Genomic DNA, 17238 nt, shown 5'->3' with positions numbered 1-17238 from the left:
GAAGCAGTGGCTACTTCAACTAAGAATTACTTAGATTTGGTGGCATGCATGTAAAAGCACAAGTTACCTGTGTTTCTGGAAGCACAGAAATAAAGTATATACTGAGAAGGCAAGAATAAACCAAGTGTTATGGTTTCTAACTACTATAGATGAACTTCTACATTTATATTGTGTATATATGGATACGTACAGCATGTGCAGACATTATAATTTACTTTGAATTATACATTGCTTTTTGAATTTTGATAAATCTTCAAGAAAACTTTAAGCTTCATCTTGGAGCATCTGAAAAACACTGTTAGAAAATCAGTGTTACAGTTCCATGAGGACTATAAATCAATGTTATATTTTTCTTCTAAGGAAAGATTTAAAAATTTTATTTTTCAGTTTGCACTGCTAATTCTTACTCAGTTTGTCTGGCTTTGTATCTTATGCCAGATAGCAATCTGGAAGAGGGAAGGGGTAATTCTTACTGAATAGTGTAGGCACCAGCATGAGGATGAAGTAGCAATGAGTTGATGAAATGAACCTGAAAAATACCACTTACTGGGACATATTCGGAAGCTTAAGTTTGAGGTACATGTCTCTCTTCACCCCCCTCCCCTTTCTTTTTTCCCCAGACACCTAAAAGATCTTTAGTGTAGCCAAATGAAATGCAGTCTTTAGGACTCCTAATCTACTCTACCTTCCCTCACCCCAAACTGAACTTGAGTATTTAATGTAATGATGAACATGGCAGGATTACATTTCAAAATAATTCTTAAAGTAGAAACATGGTAATGCAGTATAATTAAATGCTTTTAAGAAATATTCTTTCTTCCTCAGGAAAACAAAGAAATAGACTGGAGCCAATGGACACCATATTCGTTAAACAAGTTAAAGAGGGTGGACCTGCTTTTGAAGCTGGACTGTGCACAGGTACTGTTCTTCTGTAACACCAATAGCTTCTTTGTGTAGATGATGTAAAATATATATGATTTAAGCTTCTACATATAGTTCTATCTTCCATTTAAACATTTTTCTTTCCTTCAGAAGTTTGAAATCTCTCTTTTAAATTGTCCTCCAGTGTTTTTAATCTCAAAAGCACTGTTGTGTTCTATCAGGAGGTTCTATATAAAATATATGAAGGTATTAAAGTCTTAGTCTTTTGTATTATTATCTTTAAAAAAGTAAGAACAAGTATACGATAAAATATGTGAGGAGAAAGAGAAAAGGGAGGAAAATGACACCTGTAAGCTCGTATTTCTTGTGCTTTGTAACAAATTGATAACCTCAAAACATTCAGGTTTTTGTTCTTTAAATTAAATTATTCCGTCTCCTTTAAATTAAATGGGAACAATCCAAGTCTATCTTTTCTTATTATATTTTGTTCAGTTGTTTGATTTAATCAAACTGGAGAGCAGAAAGCATGGTTTTTGTGAAGTGCCAGGTACTTTGTCACACCTTTACTTAAGTGTCGAAGGAAGAAAAACCTATGTTAGAATGGGAAGTCTTACAAGTGTTAAAACAGTAAGTTACGTAGATGGGTACCACTACAAACACAGGTTTCTGTTCTTAAAAATATGGCAAAACATATGTTCTGTGAAAGGATTGTGTTTGTGTCAATAATGAGATGTTGATATTTTCTTTTGAAAACAGTTAGTACATGCATTTGACTGGAATAGAATAATTTTTCTGTTTATTCCTTAAGAAATGCGAAGATTCTAGGATGATCGCAATTTAAAAACAGTACTAGATCATACTTGTACAGCATAAGGCATTTTTCTTTTTTAACTCCTCCTTAAGTAGTTATTCAGGGAAGGGCTACTTTGGCATTATTTTAATGCTATTATATAAAGAAATGTTTTGACTTGATATCAAGTGCAGCATATGTTGAAGTTGTACAGAGGAGCCATGTTAATTTCTACTCTGTTCAGCGTTTGCCAAATTGAAAGAGATGAAATCTGTAGAGAGTATTTTATTTTTAGGCATAGAAGAGATTTTTAGGAGCCCAGAATAAAGAACAGAAAATAAATGAGAAAATACATTTTTTAAATTACCAGAATATTCTTCTTAAACACACTGCTGATAGCAGTTATATCTAATTAGGTCATGCCACTATTTCTTGTTTAAAACTTTAGCGTAAAATATATTACTATATCTCTATCTTGAAATTATATTATAAAACACTCAGAGAATGATCAGCAAGGTAGATTGTTTAACCTCTGATACAGACACTGTATACATCTCTTATTTTGTAGAATCAACTCTATTTTAACCCCCCCCCCCCAACTTGGCTTTGTTTCATGGTCACACTAATGGAAAGAAAATACTCGAAAATCTAATATGAGTTTAGGTAGTTATATTTGTTTGTCAATTCTTATATCACTGCTGCAGGGTCCTTTGTAATACTGACAGTGTCAACCCAAGCTTCGTTACCCAGAATCAATGAGCTCAGTTTCAGGAGCCTACCTGGCTGCTAATCACCAGAAATTTTGGAATACTCTTGCAAATTTGAGGAATAGGTTACAGTATCTTAAATGTAAGACAACTCACTCTGAGTATTTTTGAATACCCCTGCAAAATTATTGTTAGAGTTAAAAAGATCATACTTCCCATATTTAACCTCCAAGGCATCTCATTAAACAAGAACATATCCGTGAGTTCCAAACATAAGTATTTTAGAAATATTGAAATACAGACAGCCAAAACAGATCCGCATTTCCCATGTCTTGATCTTCATGCTGTCATTTATGTGTATGCAAGAATATAAAGAACTGAAATGTGTGTGGAAAGGGAGATGGTTTAAGTGCGTTCAGATTAATTTTTAGTTCGATCAAAGGTATTTAATGGGCCACCAGATTGATAGAGAGCTATTAGAAAAAGCCTTCATGCTTCTATACCCTTTTCTGCACTACAGGTACTGGCCTTCCCCTTTATATGTACCTGAAACTGAGCAAAGTTGTATTTTGCAGAGTTGCCTGTGCCCACTTCTTTCATGTAACCAGTTCTGCAGTGTGTCCCACCTGAGTTTTTTGGCAGGTTCTTTGGATACATGCTTCAGGTAGACTGTTACACTGCTGTGTGTAACCTACTCTCTTTGAAAAATGAAAACTGCACAAGAATAGATAAAATGATATGATCTACTTTAAAGATATTCCTAATTACAGTTTTTAGTAGGAATACTGAGTAAAGATCTACATCTGTGGACAAGTTCTGAAACAGCCTGGAAAAAAGACAGTTTTAAGTTCCAGAGGAGGATCTGAAGTGTTCGAGGAAGTCTTGCCGTATGACCTAACAGGACAGGGTTCAGACCTTGTAAATAATATTTTTTGGCACAAGCTGTAGCATTTCTTTTTCCTGCAACTTTTTGAAAGGATTTATTTCAGTGTGATACTCAGCATTTCAAAATTCACTTTATTTTCATGAAAGTCCAGTTTCTCAGCCTAATTATGTAAGGTGTCTGTGTGTATGCAACAGTGGGATAGTGTTTGTTGTCCATCACAGATGCCTGTCAGTCATGTGGATTGCTAGCAGCCATTAAACGTTACCACCACCGTTTCTTCTATCGCTTAGGAAGCAAGAGACAAAACTCTGAGAGCTTTCATGTGAGGAAAAGGGCGATAACCAGCTGATAAAAGGGCATATATAAACTTTTATGAGGTTGAAAATATCGCACCAATTTATTTGCATGATGTTGTGTTTGCAGACCAAATTAAAAGCAGTCAGCAGATCCAAGTGGTTTGCTAAGTTTGGAAATCCCTGGGGTCTGTATAGGGAATCTCCACAGAGAACGGGCATTTAGAGCGTTATTGCCACCAAGTCAGGCTGAGTATTCAGAGTGAACAGCTTTTTCCTTGCGTTGATTTGATCACGCCAGAAACACAAAAAGGGCTTTCAGTTTCTAAAGCAGTGTTGAAAAAGCCATTCCTTTGGTTCACTTTGCATGGGTCCTTTCTTTCAGTTCTTCTTTCTCCAGCAGCTTTCCCAAGCCTCCTTATCTGTGATCCTGTAGACCATTTTCGCCTCATTAGTAAATTCAAGATACCTTTCTGCTCTTATGATCAGAGATGACGTAAATACCATTTTTGGTGAAGAAATGGGATGGGGTTTTCATCAAAAGCTGAAAATAGCTCTACATGATATATTTGCCACTTAATTTGTGAGAGTATATGAAGCTTTTAATGAGGAAGGTGCAACAAACGATTTGGAGAAATCTGATAAAAGTGATGTTAGGTCTACAGACTAATCTGTATGATCTATATGGATAAGAAATAACCCATTACACTGTCGAAGATGCATTGAAGAGACAGTAATGTCTTGAAAACAACACAGATTATTCTGAGGAAGGAGGAAACCGGAGCCTTTCAAAATACTCGTTCTCTATTACTCAGAAGGAAGAAGTACAAAATTGCAGTATTTGCTGCTATTAGAGGAGATGTGTTCAGCTACACCTGGCAGTGTTCTGAATTAAAGTTTGGGGTTTTTTTGAGGTCAAGTGCTGGAATGAAATGTCTACTTATAGTTTGCTTAAGAATTGGGCAGAGTTGTCAGTACGTGTTACCATACATCAAAAGCTTTATTTTGAAGATGGGATACTTAAGTGAGCTTCTGGTATACCTTACACCTGTTTGTGGTTTTCTTTCTATAAGTTTCTAGGTGATTCATGTGGAAGCTTAGAATAAGATACCACATCTGAAAATGTTCTGAGAAAAGAGTAGAAACTTGGCATCCTGTATATGATTCTATGTAGTTGTATTGTGCATCTTTTATTGTTGTCTTTTTTCACTTTTAAAGAAGACTAACCTTGAATTTAACATATTGGTGATCTTGATTATTGAGAGGTACATAAGTACAAAACAAAAATGATCAAAAAAAGTCTAGACAAATTAATTTAAGATATAACTTTTCCCTTTACAGGTGACAGAATTATAAAAGTCAATGGAGAAAGTGTTATTGGGAAGACATATTCTCAAGTCATTGCTTTAATACAGAACAGGTGAGATACTAGTATTTAATTATGTGCCACATTTTTTTTTTTTTTTAATACTAAGCAGGAAATGACCACTTATGGTGGTTCTGAAGCAGTCATCGTATTTTTAAATTTTCCTTAATACACACTCAGTTTTACTATTTCTGTTTTCATATGTTTACTGAATACTGAGAAAGGTTTGAGAATGGGTGTGCTGAATTGTGCCACAGTCCTTTTATGTCAGTACTTGTCCCTTTTTAGCAAATCACACTGAGTGCTATAGAGGAAGGTTGTCTGCATTTAAAATAGGCAGATTAGGTATACATACACCACACATATATATGTCAATTTAAAAAGAAAATCAAAAAATCTACCTTGCTTATGAGATCTGATAACTAGAAATCAGCATATCTGGTAAAGGAAAAATTTTATGCTAGTGTAACACACCTGCAAAACATCTGCAGTACATCTTGGTTTTCCTCTATTTTGCAGCAAGTTATGAACTTTGCACAGAGTTGAGGGAATGGTAGTATTTACTGCTCCTGCAACTCACAAGGACTTACTAAATCATGTCCATACATGAATGTAGATACTTGTTTTCATGTCTTATATCTGTCTCCATTTTTTTACAGTTTTCTTGGTGTCAATTTCTGTTCTATAGCAACAAGTTTCCAATATAATAATGAGTTATGTGGAAAAAAGATGTATTATGATCAGCATGGAAAAATGTTTTCTAAATACATCTCATATGTCACATTCTATTTTTAGTGAATCTTCATGCATTAAGACTTAGTTATGCTTACAGTTAGAAGTAGGAAAAATAAGGTCCTGATCTTCCTATTTCAGTGGAGTCTTTATTCAAGATTTCTTTCAAAATACATACATCCCAGGTGCATTTTCTTTGAAACAACAAAACTTGTGTTCAAAGGTATGACAGGCAAGGTAGACTGAAATGTGTTTTGTGTCATTAGTACGTTCTATACAAGAGCTGGAAAGATGGAATCTATCTTTTTTATAACCTTTACTGGAAATAACACTAGCCATGTATTGTTTTTTCATTTTGTATTTGTACAGACAGTAATATTGTACAATAGTGTATACTCAAGGCACAGGACATTACTTTACATGCCCGACAGGTACATCAATCAATGAAATCTCTTCTCTTAATCCAAAAAAGAGAGAGACCAATCACATCTTCCAGTGGCCTGTGTGGTCAGAGATTCTTAACTCTAAGTCTGCCTGTGAATAAAGTTTTATTTTCAGCCCCGTGAGTGTAGGTAGTGAACCGTTCCAGCAGAATGCAACCCCTGCCCACTGTGGATAAAACAGGGACACCTGAACAAGGCCTTATCAGTGATTATCTAGTGCAACCAGGAACGGTATAGCACACTGCTGCATCTGTCCCCCTAATTTCCATGAGTGCACAGAAGATGAAGGGATGCTATTGTTGATTAGGAGAGGAGAACAATTTGTTGTCTTGAGCCAGATGTGTACATCACAGAAGATCATAATAAAAGGTCATGTGTATCCTTGAGTGTTTTATACAGAAAATATAGCCATCAGGAAGTCTTCAGCTGAACCTCTTAAGATAAACAGATAAATATTAATTCTGATTCATAAAGAGAGCTCAGACTCCAGATCAGGTGTATCTTCCTTGTAGCTTACAAGCAATACTTCTCATGTGACTAAAGAATGAACTCTCTCTAATTCTTTGCTTGAAAACAGTATTTTTGAGGTCAGAACAGTTTGTTCTGCACATAAAGTATTTTATTTCTTGTGTTGCCATTTCATGGCAAGTAAAATTACATTAAGGTGTATGCTTCTTTAGCATGCCTTAGTATGCTTTAGCATGCCGTTCTTGCATCAGCATAGCCATCTTGGATCAGACTGAAGGTCTGTTTATGTCAGTATCCTCTCTGATAATATCAGTAATGGATTCTTAGGAGAAGACTATGAAAACACTGAAAGTATAGAGTGATATTTGGTCAGATAATACTAGCCCACTTTCCAGAAATCCCTGGTTTAGAAACTTGCTGAGCCAAAGGCTTTATCTGCATCACTTGATTTAATAGTTCTTGATAGGTTGGTCTTGCACAAGTTCAGTTTTGAATGTACTTAAAGTCTTAATATTAAAAATACCCAGTGACGCAGTTCTTGCTCTGTTTTTTGTCTTAGCTAAACTTTCATCCAGCACACCTTAGTTTCTTTAGTAGGCTTTGTGCAAGCAACTTGCTGAAAGGCCTTTTGAAAGGCTAAATTGTCAGTTGAAATCTCCTTTATTCATGACTAAAGACAGTTTCATTTATAGTCTCAGTGTGACATTTTAATTACTGTTTTTAATTACCCTTTCAAACAAATTGCTGACTGTAAATGCTTATTCTTTTGTAATTTTTCTGATCATCTTCATAACAGCTTTTAAGGATACAACACATTTTATCCTCTCTTACCTCTAAAGAAGTAGTTCCCCCCCACACTCACTGTTGAACTGTTTTGTGGTGAAACTCAGTTTGGAATTACAGATTTTTGAATTAGATTACTCTTGGAGCTCCATTTCCATAGCTGCTCATTATTTTTCTAGAAAGTTGTTCAATTGTAGCTGTTTGTCCTCATTATATAATGCTGCAGACATCAGAACTTAGCTGCCTTAAATGAAATGATCCCCATAAATTCCAGTGGGACTTATGGATGGGATATAATTCAGCCATGTTTTGTATTGTTCTCGGAAAAGTTTCAAGCTGTGTCTAGAATGTTACCTATTTTGCTCTGGTTGGAGAGAGCAAAGCTAAACTTACACTGATTATTTCCTCTGGAAGGTGAAGGGCACACCTTAAAAGAGCTGCTAGAAATAACTGTGTCCTGTAAGATTAATGATGAAATCACTTTTAAGACTAGGTTTCCTACTCTTTACCAATAGTTGTTAGTTTGGTCCATTAAGAATTTATTCTTGTCTGTTTACGCAATCAACTTGGGGATGTGTTGCTTATTAATGTAAACTCCATAAATTATTTACAGTTCTAAATAAAACAAGAAACAGATTCTGATTGCCAACTTTTTTTTTTTTTTTAAAACTGTGGGGAATTTGAATGATAAGTCTATCCCGCTTGTTTCTCTTTGCAAATTCTTCTTGGAAATGTTGGGATTACTCAGAAGTGTACAGAGTTTAGCTACTGAATTTGTTTCATTAATACAAAAGAATGCATCAAAAGATAGTCTTTATGATGACAGTGCATCATAGAGCTTTAGTTTCACTCTGAGTCAATAAATTTGACTCTCAAAAATGTGTAATGAAAGTTATTTGCATGATAGATATCTCTGAGAATTCACAATACTGTGTCTAATATTTTAGTGTAAACTGCCATTTTCTGTGTAGTGGTTCTTATGAACAGTTTGTAGTTCATAATTTGCATGCAGTTATAGTTATATAGTACAATACACCAAAAGTATTCCTTAATACTTTTTGTTTCGGATATGAGAATTGGAAAACATTCTGAGAGCACTTCACAAAATATAAACCAGGAAGATCCAAATTGTCTCCAGAAGGTTCTACAGGCAAACTGGAATAGAACAGTTAAGTAGTTATTTGAATTATGTGTAAAACATTGCTCCTGAATGGAACCCTTTCCTCTTTTGGATGGCTACTAAAAAAGGCATTAAACTGTGTAAATTGATTTAATCCCGTTCTTTTAAAAAAAAAAAAAAAAGGCACAAAATACTTTTATGAGAGAATAGTTTGTTCTGTGTCGAATTATAAATAGGACGCTTCCCTTTATATTAGAAGTACTTGAAGAGGAACAATGCTATTTATCATATTTTTGACTTCCAAAGTCTTCATCCTGCAAATAAGCATTGATTATTATCAAACCATAAGTTGCCTAATACAATTTACACATATGTGCTACCTGCACGTAGAAGTGAAATCTGAACACTTCACTGGAAGTGCCTCAAGCTATGGTATTTCTTTCATATTCTCTTTTTGTTTTACAACTGCTAAATAGTTTTAATATCCATACAACGGAGTTTAGGCAAAAGTCAGCTCCTGATGACACTGCTTTTAAAGAATCATTTAAAATAGTTTTGCTGTTTATGCATTCAGTCAAAATGGGAAATGCTATTGTAAATGCACATTAAAAAGTCAATACTTCTGTGTTTCTTAAAATACAATATTCTGAAAAACCTTTAAAAGACTTTTGAAGATGTATTTTTTCCTAGCTGTGTGTAGACTGGAAAAGAAAAATTTAAATCTATCACTGCTGATCTTTGGTTTTAAAACTAAAATAATTTATGCTGCTTGGAGAACACTTCTTTCCAAAATGAATAGTGGTTTAAGATTGTGAAACCAAATACGCTTACTCTGCTATTTTGGAATGCAGCCTTATGTCTGCGGTCGCTAACAAATGGAAAAGGAACCACAAAATAAAAACATTTTTCATATAAGAAAGCATGATAAATCACACGTTACATGTTTGAGAAGATGACTTTCCTTTCTGCAGAAATAAGAAACTGAGGAGGTTCTCAGTGCTTTCATAGGCTGTTCTGTGTGCCCTGAAGTTGGTGGCCTGTCTCTGTGCTAGTTTTGTCTTTTCTCAGCAAATGCGTTGTACTGACCAGTACAGATAAGCTAATTTCTAGTCTGATATATCCAGTTAGGTGGCATGCTTTTTTCTTGTGCTGGTATTTGTCAATTTGTTTAAATATCCTTTCTTCTTGTAACATGAGATTTCTAAATAATAGTCATAATCTCTTCATTTTCTGTTTTGTGAGCCTAGTGAAAATAGTCTGTACAAGCCATCTCTTCTGTAGCCCTTCTCTGTACCTGTTCCAGTTTACATTTAATGAATGTGAACAGAGTATTCCTCTATCTCAGATGAGATAATGAATTCAACTGTTCTGTAACCAATGTTACAAGCATATACTTCTCTTGCTTGTGAAAATACTTTTTTCTGGTAGATACTAACTGTGGGTTTCACTGTTTTACAATATTTGACTCTGGATAACCGATACGTTGTACATTCGGTTGTAATTTAAATACACGTCTGTATTTAAATTATATTGATTGAACTATCCGGATTCCTGGATCTTTATGCTGCTGCTGCTTTTGGTTTCAGCAGTTCAGACTGACGAACTCAGTACTTATAAATAGCAAGCATTTTTCATCTATATTTCAGATGTCATCTGACTGACTAAATATGTTTAAGTTGATTAAGGAGGTGATTGGAGCAGAAAGGTGTAAGTCAGTGCTTGCCTTGCTATTGCCCCACTTCTCATATGATGTGGTAGTTTGACATTTCCCCAGCAATCTTAGCATGCTAACAGACTTTAGTTTTACGTGGAAGAAGGAGAGAAGTTTTAACTTGCTTTGTCTGAGAAGCTCCAAACAACTAATGTACCTTAGGACTCGAGGGGGGGGAGAGAACTGACAAAGACAGCATGTTGGCTTAATACACTGGTTTTGCTGAAAATACAGATGTGCTCTTCAGTCAGATTTCTGTTCTACTCTTATTTGTGAAGACTCCAATGGAAATCAGTGTTTATTTCTGTTGTGTAATGTAATTTGACAGAATAGCTGAGTGTGGGAGTTTTTGAATGGTTTTGGTCTATGGAAGTTAATGGATCGTCTTTGTAATAAGAATTGAAAATCTCTTTTGAAAGTTCATGTGCTATGTTTTTTTCCTGTTTCTTTCAGTGACAGCATATTGGAGCTTAGTGTTATGCCAAAAGATGAGGACATCCTTCAATTGGTATGTTTATGAAGCTTATATACTTATATAAGTATGTTGACTAAAGAAAAATGTCTTGCTGTTGGTTACAAAATCTTTGAACTGTGCTACCGGCAAATAATTAAAGAGTTAACATTTATCCCTCTGTCACTCCTTTAGATATTTTCCTACTTGCTTGCCATCCCTGAAATTTCAGAGGAATCCAAATATAGGGGAGAATACCTTCTTCACATGATATTTCTAGCATCTTGTTAAAAAAAAAAAATCTTAGAATAGTGTTTGTGTTTTTATTATCGTTTGGATTAGTTTCCTTATGTTAGATTCTATTAATTGGATTGCTTTCTTCAACTAGGTTGTCTAATTCTAAAGAAGTTGGGAATCATTACTAAATTTGAATTAAAAACCTAGCACATGGCACTTAAAATAAGCTTTTGTTAATAACTCATTAATTGTCAGTGGATTTTCAGGAAAGAAGCAAGGTGATGAATGCACTGAAGGTTATTACCAAATTTTTTTATTGTAACTGCTGTAAATATTTTATTACGTTCATGCCTATATGTTCTCAATTTGAACTGAGGTCCTGCATATATGGTGAGATAATTCATCTCCCACTTAGTGTCTCTAAGTCCAAAAGAGCTGTGAATAAAGTATGATGTGTAAGTGAATATTGTGAAGAATTAGAAAAACACCTCATGTACTGATATGCTCTAGTTTATTTTTAATTGGAAGTAGAGGAAAGGAGAAGACGACAAGCGGGGTAGACTTTCTGGTTAGTAGTTGGAAAACTGTGTTTTCTAATCCACACAGAAATAGTAAGACTTGATTTTAAATAACAGTTAAGAAAAACCTGTGGGTTTCAGTAGCTGTTTTCCAGTATTAAAGGACAAATTAATGGGTAAAGAAAAAAAACCAAGAAACTCTGTTTTGAGCTGAAGGTGAAGATAAAGGCTAGTGTAGGAACTCGGCCAATTAGGCCAACAAGCCAAGATTATTATAATAGAAGTGATATTTTGAGAACATTTGGTAAAGAAATATTTCAGTAATCCAATACAGAAAATGTTGGGGGCAGGAGGTGAGTTTTGATTGCATGAGTAAGTTGGAGGGAAAGCTGGGTTGTTTTTTTTTTGAGGGAGAGGGAGGGTTAGGGTTGGGTTTTTTGTTTTGTTTTAGGTTTTGTTTTTGGTTTTTTTTAATTGGAACTGTGAATATGTAGAAATGCAGGAATATTTCTAACTTCTAAATTATCTGAATGGCCATATGCATCTAATGCAGTCTTGTAGCCATAACAGTCTAAGGATCTGGGCAAGGCAAGATTTGTAGGTTTATAGTTAAACCTTTGTGTTTGGCTGGGTGAGAACCTCTTAGGCACATCTTCCCTCTGCTGATGAAACACGAAGTGCAAGCTTCAGGTGAAGTGTAGATGAAAAACAATTGATTGGAATTTAACTTGTTTTATCAACAAGTGAGATAACGGGGACAGAGGAAGAAAGACAGACCTTGCCTTTGGGCTAGAGAAAGATATTAGTAAAAAGAAAATAAGGTCATTCTCTTGGAGGAGATTGAGGAGTAAAGGCAAGAGAAAAAATATCTGCCTGTGGGAGTTCTAGAAGAAAACTGGAGATATATGTGGGAATAATTTCCAGGTGTCATTAAAAAAAGTTTCTTTTGAGTTGTAAGGTGTGGTAGAGTTGTGAATGTTGTATTCCAGGCTCCTCTTTTGAAGATAGAAAGAGGATTAGGTTTAACAGTTGGAGTTGTAATTTTGCAAAAAATGCTTTGCGTTGCCTCTATAGCTTGTATGAGTTCCTTCTGACAGTTGTTTGTTTTGATACAACATGGAGGAGTTTGTGCTCCTGTTTACTATGATGCATTTGTTTGGGTAAAAGTGGGCTTGTCTTGAGGAATATCAGTTCCATGTAGGAAACTGCCAGAGGAAAGCCATTAAGAGACAGATGTTTTCTGTACTCTGCAAGACTGAGCATTGCGTGTACTTGGGCCTATTGGAAGAGAGTTCTGATAGCTGCAATGCAGTCTGTTCGTGCGGTTCTGTTGTGGTCTGTATTTTAGTATATATGTTTTCAGGTGTCAGTCTTTGAGGGCAGAGTTGCAACATGTGAAGATACAGACACAAATGAATTGCATCATACAGCAGAAGTCATCAGTTATAGCCTGTAGTTTTCTCCCTTTTAGGACCACCACAGAGGAGGAAAAATCTTAGTACTTCTAAAATAACAATTAGCAGTCTTTGAGACACAGTGCACCACTGTAACTTCGGTCAAATGAAAAATCTATGCAATTCCTCTGAAGATGGTGATTATTCATTTTCAGCCTTTAGATGTTAGGATCTACTGTTTTCATGACAAGATTTGGTGAAGAACTTTTCTCTACTCAAAGCTGAACACTCATGTTTATAATATTTTCAGAGTAAAAACACAGAATGTTACTCCTTTCACCTCCTGTGAAAAGGCAGTAACTTTTTGTTTTCAGCTGAGAAACTGCATACTTTTTTGTTTTTCTGTTTTTATCTTTGCGATTAATGCTATATTAGCTTTTGTGGAAATCTTATGTCTAAATAAAATATAAACCTCAGAGCGAATCCTTATTCCTGAATGAAGTACAACTTATATAAGTAAGTGATAACAATAATCTCTGTAGTGGTAGTGTCAGTGTAAGTGCAAAGTGAACAATAAATGGTAAGGTGCAGTGCCCTTATTAATAGAGGAAAAACTTACACTTTTGTCACTGAAGTCATGTTATTTAAGTTATTATGGTATAGTGTTAAAGAATTTAGTAGTTTTCTTTGACGTGTTGTAAATTTCACTGTAAATATCTTCAGATGGTATCACTTGTAAACTGTTGATGTTATATACTGGTACGCTGTAAAAACAGAAGAACTCAAAGCACTACTGGATATTGTAGTAGGAGCTAATGAAAGGTTTATCTAGTGCAATGAGGATGAAATAGTTTCATTACATTCAGGAATGATGCTGGTTGTGATAAGTTTTATAGTACTTGGCAATCTACTCCATGTGGTGCTGAGTAATTGCTAGGTTAACTACATAAAGAGCACAGTTGCCTGTTTCTATCCTTAGTTTGCTATTTATAAACCTTGAATTTAGTCTTCAGAAACATCCAGATATGTCTGTGAGCCTCGTGGTATATTGGATTTCCTGAAAACAGGGCTTTAAATCCATTCATCAATAGTAACAATGAAGTGGACCAATCCACAGGTCATTGCCCTCTGTAGCATGTGCGCGCTCCTTACTTAGAAGGGAATTACGTGTGAAAACCTGCCATTAGTGAAGTCAGTGTCAGTCGTGTGGTTCACTGGCACGATCTTGGAAATGTCACTTTGGGGATGGGGGAAAGGGTATTTAAAACATGACAAAAACTTGAACTCTTGACAACTACAAATGTGTCAGTGTCGTAGTTTAACCCAGCAGGCAGCCAAACACCATACAGCCACTTGCTCACTCCCCCCCGCCCCCCAGTGTGACAGGGAGAGAATCAGAAGGGTAAGAGTGAGAAAAACTCATGGGTTGAGATAAAGACAATTTAATAGAACAGAAAAGGAAGGGAAAATAATAATAATGATGATGATGATAATGATAGGATATACAAAATGAGTGATGCGCAATGCAATTGCTCACCACACGTGCTGACCAATTACCAAGTAGCGATCACTGCTTCCTGGAACACACCTACCATTCATATACTGAGCATAATGTCACATGGTATAGAATACCCCGTTGGCCAGCTGGGCCAGCTGTCCCGGCTGTGCTCACTCCCACCCTCTCATGCGCTTGCATGGAAGATGAATGTCCTTGACTAGCAGGGTACTTAGCAACAACTGAAAACATCAGTGTGTTATCAACATTCTTCTCATACTAAATCCAAAACGCAGCACTAGGAAGAAATTTAACTCTATCCTAGCTGAAACCAGGACAGTTGGGTTTTTTTCATGCTCTTCCTCAAATTTGAGATTAGTTTACTTAAAATAATATCTTTTGATAATTTTGAAACATTTGTAGCTATGTAACCATTTTGAGACCATGAGGAGGATGATTATTATTATTACTATATTATACTCTCCTCAGTGTTACAAATTATATATATCTATATACAATTTCTGTAGCAGTCTCAACGTTTTTTTGACAGAATTTGAGCATCTTGTGGGTTTTAGTACCACTGGCTTCATGAATGGGAAGAGACCTCTAGGTCAACTACAAGTAGTTCCTTTTCTCAAGTGTATTTAATGGAATCATTGCTGGTTTGTAGCCTTTGGATAACAAATTTAATACTAAAAAGTTGTTCAAATTGTGACGCTTTTCAGTTGTTCAGAAGCTTTTTATGCTACACAGAAAATGCTGAATGTAAATTAGGTGCTCCCTGGAGAGAGAAAATGGAAATTGCTAAGCCCGCTTACAGGTCAGCCTTATTATGACTCCTGTCAGTAGGCTTTGTAGTGTCTAACGTGTATGTGTTAGGGTGTCCTTAGCATGCAGGATTTTTGGACCTTTTTTTTGAGGTATGTTCATGTTGGAATTTGCTTGTTTGCTAATCATTCCTTGTGTATGTAAAGAAGAATATAGCTTACAAGTCACTGAACTTTTAAGTATCAGGCACTTGAAAATATCACTCTCTTAAAAAATGCATCTTTAATATGATCTACATTGGAGCTGTTTGTTTGGAAGGTTATTTGTAATGTAGCATAAATGTTTATATATAGGGTTTATTATATGTAAATATATGTAGATATTAATTTGTAAATATGTGTATCTACTTTGTGTATGTGTATGTAAACTCACGTGCTATGGGTAAGTTATCCTGATTTTTCATCTTTCATTTTCTGGCACTTCCCTCACTACCCCCTCAAAAGTTCATCTTTCCTAACTTTTATCCTACCTCCAACAGTTTCATTTTGAATAAGTTTTTAAAAAATCATTTCTTCATAGGAATTGCCCCAAGAGGTAGCAGGTTACTTCTAGTCCTAGGTGTTGTCACCATTAAATTTTAGTAGCGTACAAATCTGTTGAAACATGCCTTAGCGTTCCAGAAAGATCTGTGTAGTTTTATTTACAAAAAGATTTTATTTTTTTATTATCATTATTCATTCTGTGAATAATGGTAAATGTGGAAATAAAAGGGAGCTGTTTACTACTATATGTTTTTGATATGTTTAGTTCCTTCTTGCATATCCATATCTTTTAATTTACATCTTAATCTTTCCTTAAAATTACAGACTATTGAAATTGCGTATCGATAACTGAAAGTTGACCACATTTGAACAGAAATGTTTCTCTTGTCGTAGATAATAGGGGAACAAAAAAATCCTAGGTGGGAATGACCAGGAAAGCGAGTGAAAGTCAATTGAAGCATATCTTTTTCTTTTCTTCCTCTTTCTAGACAGGTGATATGGAAGTTTTCAGTAGATTGGGAGATCTGGGCAGAAAAGAAGTGTATGCTGCTTTGTCATTTCTGATACTTGCAATTTTTGTGGAATTTGGCAGCTCTCAAGGCCTTGTAGAACCCTGAAATTGCCAGTAATGCATCTGTATTAAAAAATAAGAAAAAAGAAAAATAACTTACGTAAGGAAATTTATTCTAGAGTTTTATATGCCCCAGTAACCTCAGGCCTCTGACTACAGGTCTGCTCACAGTCAACTTTAACAATATTGTCTTTTTTTTTTCCTGAGACCATCCAGACCTAATGGAGCAACATGGCTGTTTCATTGGCAAACTGAAATATTTTCGTTTGCTTTACTTTTAATAAATAGAGATGTTTTCATAAGTAGCTGTATTTAGTCCAGAGTCTTGGAGCATTTGTTTACTCTCAGATTTTTGTACTGATGCAGTTACTAATGTGTGCAGAGGTTAATATTAAAGCTCTGGCAGCAAGTACAATGGAAGGAGGGGTGCGGTGCAAAGACGTAGTGACCTAGAAGAGACTTAAACTTTGTTATCTAACATTGCATATGTTAGAAAATACCATTTGCATCAACTCTCCTTACTTCGATTTAGACTAATATTTACAAGAAAGTCTCTTACACAGCTTGTATTTGGAAAATAAATTTCTTGGGCTTGAGGCATTAAATTTTATATACTAAAATTTCACTGCCATTGGGAAGAAAGGGTGTGCGGTTTTTTGAAACAATGTTATCTGACCGTAGTGTTTGCTGGGTGTTTCAGAGTAAAATGAAACCACTTGAGCTGTATTACTAACATTCTTGCCAGAGCAAACTATAATTGGAAAATTTTTCCTTTTAAGACAGCTGAAGACCTTTTCTGGTGTGCAGTTCCTGTACTCATGCTAAATGTGAGAATAAGTTAGGACTGGGGAAGAGAAGAATTTAGTGGTAAAGACATAATCTGAAGCCAAACAGGTTGGAGAAGGAAGAATGCCTCAAGCTCAGTCTTGCAAGGTGTTGGGCACATTAGCTTCAGATTCATCAAAATGCTTATCTCCAATTTTGCAAGTAGTTCAGTTGAAATCAGTGTTATTATTCATCCTTTAGTGAAGCGTAGTGAAGCATACTCGTTCTCAGTGAAGCATATGCTTATGTGCTTTTA

The 17238-nt window shown here is 35.3% G+C and overlaps 1 protein-coding gene across 1 annotated transcript in view; it reads left to right on the top strand.

The window, feature by feature from the left end:
* The first annotated feature begins 851 nt into the window (after positions 1 to 851).
* LOC104080071 (rho GTPase-activating protein 21-like) overlaps positions 852 to 17238 on the top strand; it is a 52121-nt gene continuing 35734 nt past the window's right edge. Inside the window, 3 exon segments of the mRNA XM_009582338.1 lie at positions 852 to 918; positions 4900 to 4978; positions 10635 to 10689. Of these exon segments, the coding sequence (XP_009580633.1) occupies positions 852 to 918; positions 4900 to 4978; positions 10635 to 10689 (201 nt within the window).

The sequence above is a fragment of the Fulmarus glacialis genome, unplaced genomic scaffold (genome assembly GCF_000690835.1).
Source record: "Fulmarus glacialis isolate BGI_N327 unplaced genomic scaffold, ASM69083v1 scaffold7647, whole genome shotgun sequence".
NCBI lineage: Eukaryota > Metazoa > Chordata > Aves > Procellariiformes > Procellariidae > Fulmarus > Fulmarus glacialis.
The sequence above is the reverse complement of the archived record's forward strand: the minus strand, read 5'-3'. Positions and strand labels throughout refer to the sequence as shown.